Genomic DNA, 18,518 nt, shown 5'->3' with positions numbered 1-18,518 from the left:
AGAGTTTAACCCTCGCCCTAACACACCTAAGAGCAATTTAGAGTGTCCAATTAATGTTGTATATTTTTGGGATGTGGGAGGAAACTGGAGTGCCCGAGGAAAACCCATGCATGCAAACTCCACACAGCCGGGTAGGGGATGGAAGAACTGTGAGGCCAACGCTTTCCAGCTGATCCACCATGCCGTCCTTCTGAAACATCTTTAAAAAAATAAAAAAAAGTTAAACACATTAAGATAAACTAGGAGGCAGAACAGTGGTGCAATTGTTTAGACTGTTGGCCTCACAGTTCTGATGTCTGAGATTCAAATCCCAGCCCTGCCTGTGTGGCGTTTCCATGTTCTCCTTGTGCCTATGGGTTTTCTCTGGACATTCTGGTTTCCTCCCACATCCCTAAAAACATGCATTAATTAGAGACTCCAAATTGGCCTTTGGTGTGATTGTGAGTGCGAGTGTTGTCTGTCTCTATGTGCCCTGCGATTGGCTGGCAACCAGTTTAGAGTGTACCCCACCTCTTGCCTGATGATACCTGGGATTAGCGTCAGCACCACTGGGACCCTGGTGAGGCTAAGCGGCTCAGAAAATGAATGAATTAAAAAAAAGATTAAAAAAAGTTGCTTGTGTCAAGAAGTTGTGGACAAACTACGAGTAAAATGCTACATTGCAACGCTGCTTTAATTTTAATTAATTTAAAATATTTCTCTGCTTGTACGTGCCCGAGAGCCACATACCCCATCATGATTGGTTGGCTTTGCACACAACACTGTAAAAGTGCCATTCATGTAAAACTTGAGGTCTGCACAAACATTAAACTTTCATATTAAGGTAGGGGCCACAAAATATTATTTCGCGGGCCCCTGCCAGTTTGAGACGACTGCTCATTAGGCTGTGAAATTGGGCAAACTAGCAGTCTGTTGCTGACTTTACAAACCCAACCCATGTAAAATAAAGGTATTACAAGCCTTTGTTTTTGCAAGATGATGATAATGGCTAACTAAGAATGTCATCTCATTATCTAAACCGCTTATCCTCACAAGGTTCAGTGCTCACGAAGTAGCCCTCAGCCTCAAAAAGGTTGCTGAGCCCTGTCATAAAGGGACATTGAAAAAAAAAAAAACTTTTCTCATTTTAATGAGTAACTTTCTCAATATAATGGGTAACTTTCTCATTCTAATGAGTAACTATCCATTGCATGTGTGCATGTATCAAAGACCCTTATTCTTTTCAGTTTGCATTCATGTCGGACTTTATTTTTAAGACATTACTTGGAAGTCATCACCATTATGTTGTGTCTGAGAGACACTTAAAAAGAATTTTGAAGTCTTTTAGTCTGGTTCGATGCAAAGAATCCACCACTTTGAATCGTGTGGTTCATTTTATCCAAGAATGTTTCCAAACATCGGGCCAGCTCTGTGGGTAAAGGCGGATGTACACAAAATGCAAGGAGGAGGGATTACATGTCAAGAAAGAACTGGTGCGCTTAATTTTAAAAGAACTTGATCCAAGAAATGTTGAACTCAGAAGAGGGGAGATGCCTCCATCGCCGAAGCTATTTTGCAAAAGATCTCAATTAATTTGGTATTTCAACTCATACGATAAACTGAAACCATTTTGATATGTATTAACAGCTGCATTGATGGGTTTTCCCGGAAAATTATCTAGATGAACACATTCACAACCAGCAGTGACCCAAAAATCGTTCGAGGATTACTAAATGGAGGCAGTCCACGATCAGGTGGTAGTCCAAGGATCGCGAGAGGCAACCGGGGCACAGAGAATGTGAAAGTCAGAGACTTTCAGTGGTATCTCTATTGCAACATTCACGATGGCACCAAAATTGACAGTTACATCGAAGGCGCAAGCACAGCTCATAAGCACACAGAGAGTTGGTGGGGCTTCCTCAGAGGGAATCAATTGAATTTTACATCTTACTCTTTACTGACTTGAAAGACCATGGTTTGTTCGATGGCACATATTTGGACAGAAATCTCATTCAGTTCTGCTTCCTGGGAATAATTCAGGTAAGCTATGTAATTTAATTTTCAATTTTCAAACAATGAAAATGCTTACGGTGTAGGCCTATTTATCCCGGATCCACAACAGGAAATTAACAAAGTAGTTGTTTAAAGTAGAGTAGGAAATCAGATGCCCTTGCAATCATTTTAATGATTATGACCTCCTGTGTGACCTAAATAAAGTCTGCAGTGACTCTTGGCCTGCACTGTATTTTTAGTACAATACTGTACATGTACTCGTTTTCACATTATGTCCGGAGCTGTCAATGGTCCTGACACATCAAATTTTTCTGCAGGATGCCGGCTTGATACAGGCTCCGACAGCGTTTCGAACCACTGGAATTCAGGAAGAGCGACACAAGATCCAAAGCCTGAGTATCATTTGCACATTACTAAATCCAAGCTCACTTCACTTGATTGGTGAAAGGGAGCACCAGTGAGATTTCCTACTTGTTCCGATGCACTTCAGCAATTGTTGAGCACTTGTTTTATTTATGCAGCTGTGAAGCTGACGGAGGACAGATACAGTCACTTGGAGAAAGTAATTTATTTGAACGTAAGCAAGGTACCATCCATCCATCTTCTGAGCTGCTTATCCTCACAACGGTCCCACGAGTACTGGAGACTATCCCAGCTACCATCAGGCAGGAGGCAGGGTACACCCTGAACTGGTTGCCAGCCAATCGCAGGGCACATGGAGACAGACAAGAGTTGCAGTCACATCACACCTCAGAGCAATTTAGAGTCTCCAATCTTTTGCGTGAATGCTTTTGGAATTTCCATACAGGCAGGGGCCGGGATTTGAATCCCGTTCCTCAGAACTGTTAGGCCAATGCTCGACAGCTTCACCACTGCTGTTTGAATAGTAGCAATGAAAAATAAACTGAAAATGTGCATTAATCTTCTTAGTGACATTGGTTTGCTATTATTTTGAACGCTACTAAATATTATTTGCATCCGAATGGTTCAAAATAGTATTATGAGGAGATCGACATTTGGAAAGTGAGAGTGATCATGTTTTATGATGAATACCAACAATAAGTGACGTTCTTCACTTTTGGATCACTTTAATTTATTACAATCAAATAATGTTTCATGCAGTGTGTGGTAGATGCCTGATGTACGCAGCCACCCCGTTCACACTAATCAGCCGATAAGTCAAATGCAACAATGCAGATACAAATGTGACAGCGTACAGTATAGAGCTCGTGCACGTGACGTCACCATTTTCACGGCGCCATATTGCCGGTCAAAAAGAGCAGCTCGACAGTGTGGGGCACATTGAACCGGAGCAGAATATTCACAATGGACGAGACTTGTTGTGCTGTTGGTTGTGACAACAGATGAGACAGATATTCAAGGAGATCATTCTATGGAATACCAGCTGAAAAGAGGAGAAAAGATCGATGGATTTTGGCAATTAAACATTATGGATGGTGCCCAACCAAATCCACGTGACTGTGTAGCGATCACTTCATTTCAGGTAGGAATTATTCTTCTCAATCTCAAATTCCCAAGAAGAATTTAGAATGCCAAGTTGGATCATTTGAGAACAATGCGTAAAAACAAAACAAAACAAAACAAGAAGTCGTCTCCAACATACACGGAAATGTGTTGCGGCCACACGTTAAACTTCAGTTAACCTCTCCCCGACAGACATTTTTTTTTTTTTTTTTTTAATATGCATTGTTCTCAAATGAGTCCAATGCATATTTAAAAAAAGAAAATAAACTGTCAGTCACAGTGATGTTTACCTAGGTTAACGTCGCTGTAACACACTTCTGTGTTCAGGGTCTGAAGGTTATCCCAGTAGTTTCATTTCTTTTCTTTTCTTTTCTTTTTTTTTTAATATGCATTGGACTCATTTCAGAACAATGCATATAAAAAAAAAACATCTGTCGGGGAGAGGTTTACCGTAGACTGACGTGTGGCCGCAACACACTTCGTGTACGGAGAAGCCGAGTCGTGTAAAACCAGTGGTCATTTATTGAATATTGTTATTCCATCCATCAGTTTTCTTTGCTGCTTATCCTCATAAGAGTCGTGGGGCGGGGAGAGGGGGGGGGTTGCTGGAGCCTATCCCAGCTGTCAACGGGCAGGAGGCAGGGTATACCCGGAACATGTTGCCAGCCAATCGCAGGGCACATCGAGACAAACAACAGTCACACTCACAATCACACCGACGGGGCAATTTAGAGTTTCCAATTAATGTTATTGGGACGTGGGAGGAAACCCACGCAGGCACGGAGAGAACAAGCAAACTCTATACATGGAGGCTGGGATTGAACACGGGTTCTCAGTACTGTGAGATCAACGCTTTCCAGCTGCTCCACCATGCCGCCATTTGTACACATTATCATGTTTTTCTAGTTGCGAAAGGCCAAAGTATCTGCGGTAATAAAATATTTTTCGCCAAGTACGACGTGTGCTATCATTCACCCATGTAAATTGTGTTAAAAGTTTTCAGAAAATAAAAGATTATCACCATACGTCTGCAACCTGTCTCTTAACAAAAGCTCTTTGCAGTTTTGGTCCTTTGTGTGTGTGTGGAGGCGGCGGCTAAGCTTGTCGAAGCGTGTCCAGGTTCAGGCGAAATGTTCATTACATATGACAGTGTTGGCCGGGTTTGGAAAAATTTGCTCTTTTTCGTTTGTACAAAGATTACCCACTGTCTTCTGAGGCTTGGGTCTTTGGGAAAATATTGCACACTGTGACCAGAATTATTCGAATTGCTACGAAACTGAACCAGACACGTGTTCACCATTGTTATGGATTGGTTTTATCTTACAATCATTGAGGAATTCTTGAAACCAACAAGTCTCCGTGCTCATGTAAATCGCACTACCAATCCACCTTGAGTAAAGTCAGAGGCTCCGCCCCCGACAGGAGTCATTTTTCAGGTGGTGGAAACTAGGTCAAAGTTCTCTGACTTTAATTCAAAAACACTTATATTTTTTGGAAAAACATTGACAGGATACGTATTTTATGTTACAGTTGAACATATATTTTCATCTAGATAAGATCATTTGTATTAGAAATCACACATTACAATCTCTTTAAAGTGGTACGCACACCGACACGTGCACTGGTTTGGTTAAATGAGCTCAATGCATGCTCTGATGATAGTGTTGCCTGACCCATCACTACCTGGAAGTGGGTGCAGGCACACACACAAGAGATTGAAATTCCCTGATTAAACACACGTCTGACATTTACAGCAACAAAGGGGGGCTCTTTCTCCAGCCCCTCACCACTTGGATTTGGACAAAGTTTGGCACTCAGTGAGGGTCATTAAAGCAGTTCCACACGCTTCTACGCAAGTGGGGGATGTTTAATGTATGCTGCATGTGCATCTGAAGTGTACAGTATGTCTGAGTGCGCTCATCTGGAGGATATCTATTGTAGATATACTGCACAGACTGAAATATCTCAACACCGAATCTCTCTCTCTCGCTATATATATATATATATATAGATAGATAGATAGATTGTAGGAATAATTGTGATCATAATTATCATACATTTGCTTCCAATAAAGAAATGCTTTGCTCTGCCCTAGATAACGTGGCAGCCTCCTAGCAGGAGATAGCAAGAACAAAAACATCTAATCATCAGAACTGTTAGAACTGCTGCCTGTTAAAGAAATGATGACCACACATGTATTCAGCAATCTTCCACACATGCACACGCACATGAACAAACATTTACACCTTGTTTCAAACTGTTTTTGCTTGTCGTCTCCTTTTTGTAACATCCATGTAAATTAAGGGTTGTCTCAAAACTAAATAAATAGAGGTGCCGAGGAGAGGATAATCAGAGAGTGCAGTGGTGAATTGTACGAGACAGTTCCTCTCCTCTCTCCTCACGAGACTTGAACTGGTGTCTTTGCTTCCTTTTTTGTCCTGTTTAATGAATGTCTGATTGGTGAACCTGACATTTACTTGGTCCTTCGAGCCGGATCTCAAGATACCTGAGGTTTCCAGGGGCCGAGTCGACGTCCAGGCACAGACCGTGGCCACGGCACTTGAGACCCTTTCCGGGACTGGGCCTCGACTTTGCGCCTGGAGGCTGAGGGTTGACAAGAAGCCGAAGGAAGTGAAGACATCTCTGGTGAGTAGGAAACTCCCACACTCATGAGGAATGAGTGAATGCGCGTCTGGGTGACTGCGGCAGAACCAAACCTCGAGAATACTAGTCACTATCGAGTAGACTAATTAGTCTATAAAACTGAGAAAACGGCAAGGTGTGTCCTGTACGTGAGCTCCGCGAAACGTGTGCATGTGTAAAAGTGTGTGTGGATGTTCGCTACCTCATTTGAACAGGAAATTGAGTGACAACTGTTTGAGGATGCAGAGGTAAGAATTCTCCGCCACTTGTGGTAGAAGCTTGAGAATTACCTCAAACGGAACCTAATTGTCACCCTGTTCAGGGGGAAGTCAGTATAGTCACCCTAGGTGAACCACTGACCCCAACAGGGGAAAAACAAATAGCAAAATAGTTGATAAATAGCAAAATAGTTGAAACACAACGGCTAAAAAAAAATAAATAATAATAATTATGATGTGTAAGGACTATAATTTTGTAGAAAGCAAATGTCCTACTAAAACAAAACATCTAAATTTGTGGATAACACAATATGACTTTGCTGCCAGCTCAACATACACAGAAAAAATATATATAGTTAACCTGCAGGATAAAATAAGAGAAACACACACACACACAAAAAAAACCCCAAAAAAACAACAACAACCAAAAAAAAAAAAAAAGCTGGACTCAAGATGATGTGAAAATGGCCATAAAAGGTATCACATCTCATAAAGTTGATGTAACATAATTCGCCCAGGGAACGGAAGACTTGAGAAAATCTTAGCACTTAAATGATGTAGAAGTACAACAAATTTGGATGACAGCAAAGTACTTTCTCACAGCAGCAGGGAGTTCAAGGGTTAATATCGCGCACTTCTACTAGATTTAAAAAAAGAAGAAGCAATTTTTCTGCCATTGGAAAAGCAACATAAAACAACAATGAACCATTTGAAGAATATAGAATTGGAATAAATGCATGTTTTAAAGCAAATAGTGGCATTCCTGAAGATCACACTCCAGGGAGTGTGTATCAAGGGCAATTAAAAAATGCTCTTCATGTGAATTCAAATAATCCTATAAAACAATGGATTGAAAAACATTGGGTTGACAAATCGACTGGCAACCTGTAACAATACGTTAACCAAGCACTACACGCAGAAAGAGTGCTACAAAATAAGAAAAGAAAGTTGACACCTTTCCGACAGAGGAAGGAGAAATTTATGGAGCTTTATGCGAAACATTTAATAATTGTGGCTGCAGATGAGGAAGAGAGCAGCCATCTCCCCATCAAAAATGTCACAACTAATGCTCATAAAATGCAACTTTTTAATTTGTCCCATACGTTTTTTTGGGAAGAGATGGCTTGCTGAAACTAGGACTGCGCTGAATTCCCTCTCTGACAGGAAAAAAAGAAGTAAAAAGAAAAAAAGGAATTACTGGGAGGACAGTTACAAAATAGGAATCCAGCGCTCTATTATTATACCTTACATATTCCAAACAAACCTCCCACAAGAACAGATTTCTTGCTGCAAACAGCTCAAGACGTGATTGAACAACCACAAAATGACGTAGGAAGTGACTCATTGCATGTGACAATGTAGTATAAGATAAACTTATAACAGCCCACACCAGACAAAATCATGATTATCTGTACTCAGATGGTATATCAGTCGTGGTGACAAGAACAAGACTGACTGACAAACTAAATGCACTACACAAGGAATGGACACCACCACACACGTCATTACAACAGAAGTGGAAGAGTTTAGCCCTGGTACAAACCATTAGAGTCGGCAGAGAGTCAGTCGAAACTGACACGTGGGCGTGTCTCGGGAGGAGGTCAGTTCCGACTGCCGCGTGAACTCTGCTCGGAACAGCCAAAACCTCGACGTGGGAATGGCGAGGAGGCGGGTCAGTTTCCACAGCTACGTGCGCTTGGCGAGGTGGCGAGTCTGTACCCACTGCGACGTGCACTTGAGCTGGCGAGTCCGTTCCCACTGCAGCATGCACTTGGCAAGGGGGCGGGTCGGTTTCCACAGCCACGTGCGCTTGGCGAGGTGGCGAGTGCGTTCCCACTGCGGCGTGCACTTGGCAAGGGGGCGGGTCGGTTTCCACTGCAACGTGAACCTGAGCAGGCGGAGTCAGTCGAAACTGACACGTGGGCGTGTCTCGGGAGCGGGTCAGTTCCAACTGCCACGTGAACCTGCATCAGCAGCGAGTCCGTCGCCGTTGCGACGTCAGAGTAGCTCGGCTGGTTCGCCAATCCTTGCCGGACCTGGGCCGTGAGAGCCGCCAATTCCGCGCTCTGCCGCTCTATCTCCGCCCGCATTTCACGGTAGAACGCCTCATGATTTGGAGACTCCTCCTCCCTCTGGGCTGGAAGCTTCGCCACCAGCTGCGGGTCTGCCGGTCTCACCGTTGCCGGCGAGGTGTGGGAGGACGATGTCTTAGTTGCCGCGCAGCGGGAGGCACCGGGGAGCGCCCGGCCGGGGCGTCTCCTCTGGCCGCCACGCGGAGGTCTTTGTGGTGTTTTGACTCACAGTGGCTACAAGAGACAATTGAGTGAGAGATCAAAACAGATCTTTCCAGGGGCTCAATCAGACACTGCATCTGTAAACTCCTCAAAAGCGTTTAATTCAAACAAGTTAATTCTCACAACAGCAAGAGTTTATATGAAACATACATTGACGTAACATTGTTGAAATTGAAATAGAAGGTATAAAGTGTTAAAACCTTCCAAAAAACTCTGTTCTTCAAATTAAACTATTGAAATGCGCTTCAATTGAATTCAACACGTCCGTCCGTTTCTTTCTTCACCGTCCACCCATCAGTGCCTTCCTGTGTTGGTGTTCTCGTCAGATCCGTGCCGATCCGCGGGTGGTGCTGCCCGGTCATTGTTGTCAAGTGACATCCTCTTCAACAAGGCCACGAGTCGACGTCGTCTCAACACAGGCGGAGGTCTCAGTCGGGGAGTGTGAGTGTTTGGCGGGGTCTTCAGCTGGGGGGTCACAGCGACAATTACCTTCTTGCAAGCCTAGTTTAGAAAAAAAGGCAACATCCCATTTAATGCTATGTGAAACGTTGAACTGAAATCTTACCCAGACCCTTTGGGAACTTGAGACAAACACCTAATTGTGAATAGTGCGTATGCTTCAAGTTTGTCAATGTACTGCATTATTCACATCGGAATAAGAGGATATTTATAATCAGTTTTTCACGTCTGTATTTTTTTGAACACTGGTATGATAGATCTTAGGTGTTTTTTAAATTAGATTGATAAATTTATGAAGGCCATATTTGAGAGTCCATTCTCTGGGGCTCACCATTGCCAAAACAGAGGATCTTTAATTCAGCTATGGAATGTAACAAAGTGACGTTAACTCTCCTAAGCATAGGAAGTAATGGCAGTGGTGTGATTCACTGGCGTTTTTTTTTTCCGCCTTTGAAATTAGTCGCATGTTAGCAGCACAATGAGTCACACAGCCACTACACAACAGGCCTCAAGTGACAAAACACAAGTGGACACAATGGTCAACGGACCAAGGAAGGAGTCCAGGCTTGTTACAAGCTACTCATGGAAGAAAAACCAAAGCGTTTACCTGATGAGGTTGAACGCTGGCTGTGGCTTCACCGCCCTCTGGTTGTTGAGGCTGGTCTGAGTGGGTAGCAGGGTGAATGCTTGAAGCGCTAAAGACAACACATGCATTCCCAATTTACATAATCACATAGTAGATATGAAGCCTCACGAGCCATATTGCACTTCATCCTGACCTTGAGTAGCATTGGGTCTTGGGAACCAGGACAGTCCGAAGGTACTGGTACAGATTAGTGCTCAGAGAGCTGGGGATCAACACATCCTCCTCATCCATTTGGCTGAGGAAACTCTGAGCGAACGAGACATGAAGTGTGACCCAAAAGTGCTTCTTTCTGTCCATCTCTGCCCATCCATTTTAGTCAAATGGACAGCCAGAGAAGACAAAGGTCTCTTTTACCTTAATGAAGAGCAAGGCATCCGATGAAGTCTCCCGCATTGGTTCAGGGAAGGGGCAAGGCAGCAACAACTCTTGGCAGACCACCGGCTTCAGGAGCATGTTGAACGAAGGACAGGGCTGAAGGATGCACAAAGACAACCAACCTGTGTCGTGCGGAAACACAGAGCATGAATGCAGGTTGCGTACACTATGCAGGTTTAGAACTGTTTCAAATCTTAACCTTCAACTTTCAATAATGATTCAAGTCAATGACTTGGAATAAGCAAGTCATTCAGTCTTTCTCTGTCCTAACTTGTTTCTGCACCCTACCCACTTTGGACTCAGTATCTGGACTAACACACTCACCATGACATTTTTTTAATGGTCCCAAACCATTCTACCTATTGTCCATTGCTTAATTGTCTTTAGTTAAACGCCCAACCGGCAAGACGCTGAGTTAATCGACCTCTGAGCGACCTAAACTGTAAAGTTAAACTAGTTTACTCGTCGGTGGCTTCGGTAACGACATTACGAGCCATTTGGATGGCCGCCCACCCAAGGGGATGTCCTGTTGCCCCCCCAAGAGCTTTACATCTCTTGAAATTGAAACTTCAACTGCTATCAATGGTGAACTGAAACTCAATTTGTTTCATTCATTAAGAAGTTGTGCAGGTAGTTTTCACCTGAAAGCAGTAAACACGGCTTGCTCTTCAGCAGGGATCTCGTGCAAACAGCTGGGCAGTAATTCTACCTTCATATTAGCTGTAATCTCTTCTTGAAAATACAGTGCCTTGTGAAAGTATTTGCCGCCCTTGAACTTTTCAACCTTTTTCCACATTTCAGTCTTCAAACATAAAGATAAAAGATTACATTTTTTTGTCAAGAATCAACAACATGTGGGACACAATCGTGAATGAAATTTATTGGATATTTTAAACTTTTTCAACAAATAAAAACCTGAAAAGCGGGGCGTGCAATATTATTCGGCCCCCTTGCATTAATACTTTGTAGCACCACCTTTTGCTGCAGTTACAGCTGCAAGTCACTTGGGTTATGTCTCTATCAATTTTGCACAATGAGAGACCCATTCCCCATTCAAACAGCTCGAGCTCAGTGATGTTGGATGGAGAGCGTTTGTGAACAGCAGTCTTGAGCTCTGCCCACAGATTCTCGATTGGATTCAGGTCTGGACTTTGACTTGGCCATTCTAACACCTCAATATGTTTATTTGTGAATCATTCAATTTTAGATTTGGCTTTATGTTTCGGATCATTGTCCTGTTGGAAGCTTAATCTCCGTCCCAGTCTCAGGTCTTTTGCAGACTCCAACAGGTTTTCTTCCAGAATGGTCCTGTACTTGGCTACATTCATCTTCCCATCAGTTTTAACCATCTTCCCTGTCCCTGCTGAAGAAAAGCAGGCCCAAACCATGAGGCTGCCACCACCATGTTTGACAGCGGGGATGCTGTGTTCAGGGTGATGAGCTGTGGTGCTCTTACGCCAAAAATATTGTTTTGCATTGGAGCCGAAAAGTTTGACTTTGGTTTCATCTGACCAGAGCACCTTCTTCTACACATTTGGTGTGTCTCCCAGGTGGCTCGTGGCAAACTTTAAATGACACCTTTTATCTCTGCACTTTAAAGATGATCACAGAGATGGTGCATAAATACTGAGACTTGTTTACACACAGGTGGATTCGATTTATCATCATCAGTCAACATTGGATCATTCAGAGATCCTCACTGAACTTCTGGAGTGAGTTTGCTGCACTGAAAAGGAGCCAAATAATATTCCACGCAAAAAGTATCAAATATCCAATAAATTTTGTTCCACTTCCCGATTGTGTTCCACTTGTCGTTGATTCATGAAAAAAAAATTGAAAATGTTACATCTTTATGTTTGAAGCCTGAAATGTGGCGAAAGTTCGAAAGGTTCATGGGGACCGAATACTTTCACAAGGCACTGGAGTTCAACATTTTGGTCGCATGGCTCGTCACTCTAAACTGCATCGATCTCTTGAAGTCTCTGAGTACGACCAAAGAACAATTCCTCGTGTGCTTTTTACATACTTGGTAAGTAAAGATGATTTTGATTTTAAAAGAGAGAGCTTTCAATTTGGCGTTTTTGCAGTGCATCTCTGACACAGGTCAAGGCTGGTGTGGAATTGTAACAGAGCTGAGCCTTTACCTTTGGCCATGTCAGTGGGTACTTCCTGGAGCAGCAAAACCTGGCCATGGTGCTGCAAAACAAAGGACGAAAGAGAATGATGCCTTTTATGAATACATAAACTGAGACAGGAGTTGTACTCCTGTTTCCAACACGTCCTTCCACACACCCTGAGTGTGTGGTTGAGAGCTTGAAACATCTGCTGGTTGATCTCAGTCTCGTTGAAGTCCAGTTTAAAGGAGCTGGTCGGGTAGATGACCAGGGGCAGGCCGTACAACAGACTTTGACACAGGCCGCTGGTGTACAGAACCCTAGAAGGAAAGTGCATACGCAGAGCAGCGCTCATTAACTTGATGAGTAGAAACGGTAACATTGAATCGACTGTCTTGGGCTGCACTATATGAATGATGCCCGATCAGCGCGTGCTCTCTCATAGTTCACAATCCGATGGCACAGGCCATCGGGGAGGTGGGCAGCAGGTGTGCGGATGAACACGAGTGTGGGGGTGAAGAGACGCTTAGTTACTCTGGAACAAACGGCGCACAGCACGTTCATCATGCAGTCATCGGGCAGGCGCCGCTCAGAAAGTAGGACGTAAACGCGACGTCGCCAAATAACCCAAAACGGTGAACCGCTACCACCAGAATCTAGCTCTCCTTGCAGCTTCAACCTCTGAAAATGCTACAATAATCGTTCTAAACCTCGTCTTTTTCCTCTCCATGTAACATTTTGTGGATGGATTCCGAGCCATATCGTATTAAAAGTACGGGAACATACCTCAAGCAAGCCTTGCACGAACGTACTTCCCTGTCCTCAGCACCGGTGACCACCAACACCTATTTTATTCTTAAAATCCAGTCGGGAGTCAGGTCCCTGCTAAAGCTACTACTGTACCCAGTTTGACCTGTCCTATCCTGTCTGCGGTGTGCCAAATAGTTTCTCACAAACAAATAGTGAAGACATGGAGATCCAGTATTTCTTCTGTATCAAGCAGGGATGAGAATGACCAATTTTGAAAAACACTGAAAATGTCTGCCTTAGGGGTGCGGCCACCTTCGGGCATGAATTTTTTTTATACAACATACTGTTAAATGGTGACCTCTGGTTACTTTTCAGTGTAAATACAGGGCAATCATAATATCTTGAAAACTTAAAATACGAGTCCAAACAACCAAAATAATTTTACCAAATTTCAGACATAAAAATGTAGATTGAAGGGAGAGAGATCATCAAATATATAAGTGAGCAATAAAATGCGTGATCTACAGGGCCAGTGCTACAGAGAGGCCTAATTGTTTTCACAGTTGTCAATTATATAATATTTGAGAACTTTATGTCCAACTTACCTTTGTGTTTCCTGTTTTGCACATGCTCCTGGATAAGTGCACAGCACTTTGCCGGGAACATCCACTTTTTGTATGTGTTCGGTTAGACAATCAGTTTTCGTTCCTATCTGCACGGTTACCCCCCCTCCCCAAGTTTTCTTAACGAATTTACATGTTTCACAACAATGACATTTTAATCTGAAAAAACTCATAATTGCGCGAAGTTCTCATCCCTGATCAAAACTGGAGCAGAACAAAGTGGATTCATCTTGGAATTATTCCACTGTGGTGCAAAATTAGAAGGGAAGCGTTCGGAGACACAAAGGGCGAGTGACAATCCACACATTCAGTTTGTCAGTCCAAACAAAAGATACAAGAAGGGTTGACGGTCACTTTTTTTTCACTCACTTGTGATTAGTTCTTAATCTTACTTAATTGGTCTCCAAATCCGTGGTACTTGACTGACAGACACGACATCACAAAGGCTCTCGGGCTTCTCCGTGAAGTTCAGTGCTAGGAGACTGGGACTGATGAGACGCTCCCGCATGTCACACTTGAGGTACACTACAGACGAGAACAAAAAGCCAAGGTCAAGTTTCCAAAGGCAACAATGATATTTATGTCTTTAGTCAGTCGCAGTGGTCACAAACCTGGATTGGGACTGCTCCGCTCGCTTTCCAGTACGACTCTGATGTGTTCTGTTGGCCCGGTGTACTTTCGGAGCCATTCCTTGAATATTTCCTCCACAGCAAACACGTTGTTTTCCACCTCAACCAGGTCCACTGGCACTCGACGTTCTGCGAGAGGAACTTAAAACAAGGTTGAGCTGAATTATATTACAGAGCTTCGAAAGCAGACAAGTCCCCATCGTGACCATCAGATGAAGATAAAAGATCACAAAGAGGATCCCGGAAAATGCTCTCATGTTTCACTCTTCTTCCATTTGTGCTGTCATTTAAATCAAGTCCAGTTCGCCTTGGATGGGACACAGAGACCATCTCCACTTCCTTCATATGACGTGCAAAATTTTAGTTCATGAGCCACTAGCACATAACTAATGGGACCAAAAGTTCTCATTTCCAGTAGATGTTGACTGAAGCAGATATGTTAAATATTTGCTCACCGGAAATATGCCAATCTTGGATTTCAATTTGACAAATGGAGGAGAAAGGAGAGCTCTCACCCTTGGGGTGAATACCGAGAAAGGAGCCAAAATTTAGGGTGGTGGTTGAGATGAAGAGAACACAGTTCAAGCAAATCGAGCGGTTCCAATAACGCGTGCCTGCAGAGAGGGAGTGAAGACTTATGAGAGCACCAGCGAAAGTATACCTTGTAAATGTCAGCAGCAGCGGAAGGAGACACTAAGACGAGAAGCAACTCATTTTACTCAAGCTTCTGCTTCAGACACCCCATTCCCAAAGGAGTGACAGAGCCATTTGCGCTTTGTGACAACAAGGAGCTCAACAGTTATCTTCACATCACTAAATCCACACTTCTTCCACGTAGTTTCATGAAGACCCCGATGAGTGTGCCCTCATTGTTTTTGCGGTCTTATGAACACAACGACACAACATCGCAGGCCGCATTCGTCTATGGGCTGCTATCCTGTTCATTTTCTGTGCATTGCATTCATCTTTGAAGCAGGAGGAGGAAAAACAACAAATGACGGCTCCTCAAATAGAGGTGACATGAAGACTTCAGGTCTCACTGCAGGATTGGGTTGCTTTGCTTTAATTAACACTGACTTGATGACATGATCTGGGCCAGTCGTTTTTAGTTCCTGGCACATTTCACTTTCTTTTTTACCAAAAAGACAAAGATACGGTGTTAGGCCACAGTGTGCATACAACTTTTAATTAGTGAGATAAGATTGCTGTCCTGCTGACTCAACTCCTCCTTTTGATCATGACACATTTCTGGATCTTCTCTCAAGAGTCTTACTTCACAGAGAACTGCATATTCAAGGCTTTTGACAAACACATTTGATCCTCTTTGTAATTAATGATTATGTCGCCTTGCTCTTGTGTCGCGGCAGAGCAGCAACTACTTTTCTACCAGTGAGTTTGGTGGCTTACAAGGGAGAAATTGCCACAAGTTCTGTGGGTGTGTGGTAAATAAGAGCGAACAAGAGGAGCGAGAAGGGTGGAAAAGTATGTTTGTGTGTGTGTGTGTGGGGCGGGGGGTGTCAAGGCGTCTCTGGAAAGAGATGGCAGGGTTGTGTCCTCCTTCCTACCTGAACTACAGGCCCACTTTGGATCCTCAGGTGGGAGCACATCGAGAGAGAACTTCTTGTCAATGCGGAGCCGTTCCACCCGGATAATAATGACTGGCCTGAGGTTGTCATCCTTGAGCACATTTTCCAAAAGATAAACCAACCCTAGTCCTGGACGGCTGGTCACCACGGTAACCTGTTCAGCCCAAAAAAAAAAAGCATGTGCAACTGGGTTCTTTGAAACGGAAGTTGCACTTTTGAGGACATGTAACGTGATAGTACATGATAATCATGTGTAACAAGTGGCTGCAATTACAGGAATGTCAGCGTTTGATTGGACATTGGGAATGGGATTCAGCCACAATAAGATGTTCCACCAACAACTTCTCTGATATTGTTGAAAAAAATCCCCACTGACAGATGGAACAGCAGCGGAAGAACAAGCCTGTTTTCTGCACTGAAATGTAAGTAAGCGGCCTCCAGCTGGGCGTAGCGACAGAGTCAAAGTCAACACTTACCCGAGAAGCCTTTTATTGAAGTCATATCACCCACTGAAGACATTTTCAACAGCACTTTCAAACACAAGAATCCTTACATGATAATCCCATTTATCCTTCTGCTGTGCCTCACCTCAATACATGTGGTGCTGTCGCCTTGGATGCCGGTCTTAAAAAATCTCAAGCGTTGTTGAAAACATTCCACGCTCTCCAGCACGGCCTCTCGCAGCATCTGGCCTGCTCTGGCGAGTTCCACAGTAATGCCTTCGCTTGGGATGGACCGCAACATCCCCACGCAGGAAAGCAACCTGGGCAGGTTACCCTCAACTGTCTGGAAAAAGACAAAAAAGAATGAGAGGAGGAAGGGTAAAAAAGGAAGTTTTGATGGGAGGATTGTCGTGTGGTTATTACCACCAAAGGAAGCAGACATTTCTGCTGACTGGTGACGGCATAAATGCTGAGGAGTGGAAGCTGACAGGGCCCACCCAGACTACACACCAGGGTCAGGAAGTTTTCAAGAGCATCACAGATTACTGTGCAGGTCTCAGACCACCAGGGTGGCACTGCTTCAATAATTAAGAGCTGGGCCGGTTGCCGCAAAAATGCGGGGTTGGAGGAAGCAGAACAGTTCATGTCTTCTGAAAATATGGGGGGAGAACAACATCATCAACAACAACAAAAAACCTTGTAACTATTGATGTCCTTCTATGTTCTGATATAAAACCAAACGCTAGCTAATTACAGCAACTGTTTTGAAACTGTATGCACACATACATCTGTAAATATATTTAGCCATTAATATACATATTCATACATACAGTATATCCAGTAGAGGCTATGTCCTTTTCTATTGTCTTTTCTGATTGAAATGAGATCATGTGCCAACTCAGTTGGCCTTTGAAAGTCCATTTTGTTTCAAAGACCCGTTTTTATGTTCAAACCACAAGCAGGGTGAAGCCAACTCTGTGAATGGCGTTCTTATCTGTCCTTTTAATGACCCACTTCGCATTTTTAAGAGGGAAAGCGTATGCGGGGTTCTCGACTGATGATCCCACACTTAGCAAAATGCTAACGAACGAATGTTAGCGACGAACGTTAGCGTTAGCCAGAAGTAGCTCTCCTCTCCGCAGATCGATACCAAATGCAATACAACAGACAGTAAACATTGTTACATTTATAGAATGTGCTTACATTTACGTCTCTTAATACACCATAACGTGAATTAAAGGTTAACATAAAGTCTAACGTACATTTATTTGCTTAGTTGAGGCGGTCAACAGATTTAGCCAATGGAAGCAAATGTTCAAAGATCATCTATTCGGAAATGATGGCTCCCTATCGCTCACTCACTTTACCAGGGAAAGATGGTTTGGTATATTGTAATGTACTGTACTGTACTGTACTATCTATCTATCTATCTATCTATCTATCTATCTATCTATCTATCTATCTATCTATCTATCTATCTATCTATCTATCTATCTATCTATCTATACGTATGTATATGTGTGCGTGCGCGCGCGTGTATAGAGAAGTATTTCACATGGGGAGGACCAGTGAAATCATGGGACCTTTAATATAAATAACAAATTAGTGGTCTACCATTCTTTTAATCTGGGTATTACATAGTGTTTAATAATTCTCAAAACCTAAATTTGTGACTTTCTCACACAGTAAATTGAGAAGAATTTTGAATGTATATGAAAGAAGGTGATCACAAAATATAAACAGACAAATTTAAACATTAAACATACATTGAATTTATGTACAGATGTTATTGCATGAACAATAGGAAGCTGTTGACCAAAATTTAATTGCACATTTTATATACCCAATATCTATTATTATTTTTTTTTTCAATTCAATTTATCCCACCCGCACGACCCTTGTTAGGATAAGCGGCTCAGGAAATGGATGAATGGATGGAATTATCCAACGGGCTGCATTGGACCTGCGAGCATGTTTGACATTGATGCTCATTTACATTCATTCAATAAAAGTTGTTTTCTGTATCGCAGGGGCACTGTGATTGCCCCAAAACCAGGACGCCCGTGACCCCCATGAGGCGAAGCCCTTCAGAAAACGCAGGGATGGTGGGCTTGTCAGGAGAGGTGTGTGATCTGAGCAAAAATTTATAATATATTTATAATGATTTATAACATATAGCTAATGTAATGTCAATGGATGCACGCTGCATTGGCAGAGCTTATTTTGATTATGATGAATCATCTTTGCCTGGTGAGCTTATT

General features: G+C 43.1%; 1 protein-coding gene across 7 annotated transcripts; it reads right to left on the bottom strand.

Annotated features, from left to right (window-relative positions):
- Nucleotides 1–7,336: 7,336 nt before the first annotated feature.
- m1ap (meiosis 1 associated protein) lies at nucleotides 7,337–17,775 on the bottom strand. 7 transcript variants are annotated; one of them, XR_009792535.1, is made up of 13 exons: nucleotides 17,520–17,774; nucleotides 16,681–16,907; nucleotides 16,403–16,600; nucleotides 15,794–15,968; nucleotides 14,211–14,369; nucleotides 13,992–14,124; nucleotides 12,405–12,546; nucleotides 12,257–12,308; nucleotides 10,092–10,234; nucleotides 9,871–9,983; nucleotides 9,699–9,786; nucleotides 8,833–9,133; nucleotides 7,337–8,644 (listed from the first exon to the last, which is right to left on the bottom strand). XR_009792535.1 is itself a non-coding variant. In XM_061803850.1 (12 exons), exons 2-12 carry the CDS (start codon nucleotides 16,900–16,902, stop codon nucleotides 8,927–8,929), a joined length of 1,596 nt encoding a protein of 531 aa, XP_061659834.1. In that variant the 5' UTR covers nucleotides 16,903–16,907; nucleotides 17,520–17,775; the 3' UTR covers nucleotides 8,713–8,926. The 7 variants fall into 7 exon arrangements, 6 of the variants coding, with proteins under 6 accessions (XP_061659834.1, XP_061659832.1, XP_061659830.1 ...); XM_061803850.1 differs by lacking the exon at nucleotides 7,337–8,644 and having other exon boundaries at nucleotides 8,713–9,097; nucleotides 17,520–17,775; XM_061803848.1 differs by lacking the exon at nucleotides 7,337–8,644 and having other exon boundaries at nucleotides 8,713–9,133; nucleotides 16,681–16,904; nucleotides 17,520–17,775.
- Between the last annotated feature and the right edge of the window lie 743 nt (nucleotides 17,776–18,518).

The sequence above is a fragment of the Syngnathoides biaculeatus genome, chromosome 18 (assembly GCF_019802595.1).
Source record: "Syngnathoides biaculeatus isolate LvHL_M chromosome 18, ASM1980259v1, whole genome shotgun sequence".
In the NCBI taxonomy this organism is placed as follows: Eukaryota; Metazoa; Chordata; class Actinopteri; order Syngnathiformes; family Syngnathidae; genus Syngnathoides; species Syngnathoides biaculeatus.
This window is presented reverse-complemented; position numbering and strand designations above follow the sequence as displayed.

Bases quoted from the DNA above. Each gene is read 5' to 3' on its own strand.
- m1ap (XM_061803848.1), bottom strand. From the start codon at position 16,902: ATGAACTGTTCTGCTTCCTCCAACCCCGCATTTTTGCGGCAACCGGCC. The intron at 14,125-14,210 runs GTTTGTGACCAC...TCTCGTCTGTAG, and splicing joins GCGGAGCAGTCCCAATCCAG to TGTACCTCAAGTGTGACATG. The intron at 9,984-10,091 runs GTAAAAGAGACC...TCGTTCGCTCAG, and splicing joins ATGCCTTGCTCTTCATTAAG to AGTTTCCTCAGCCAAATGGA.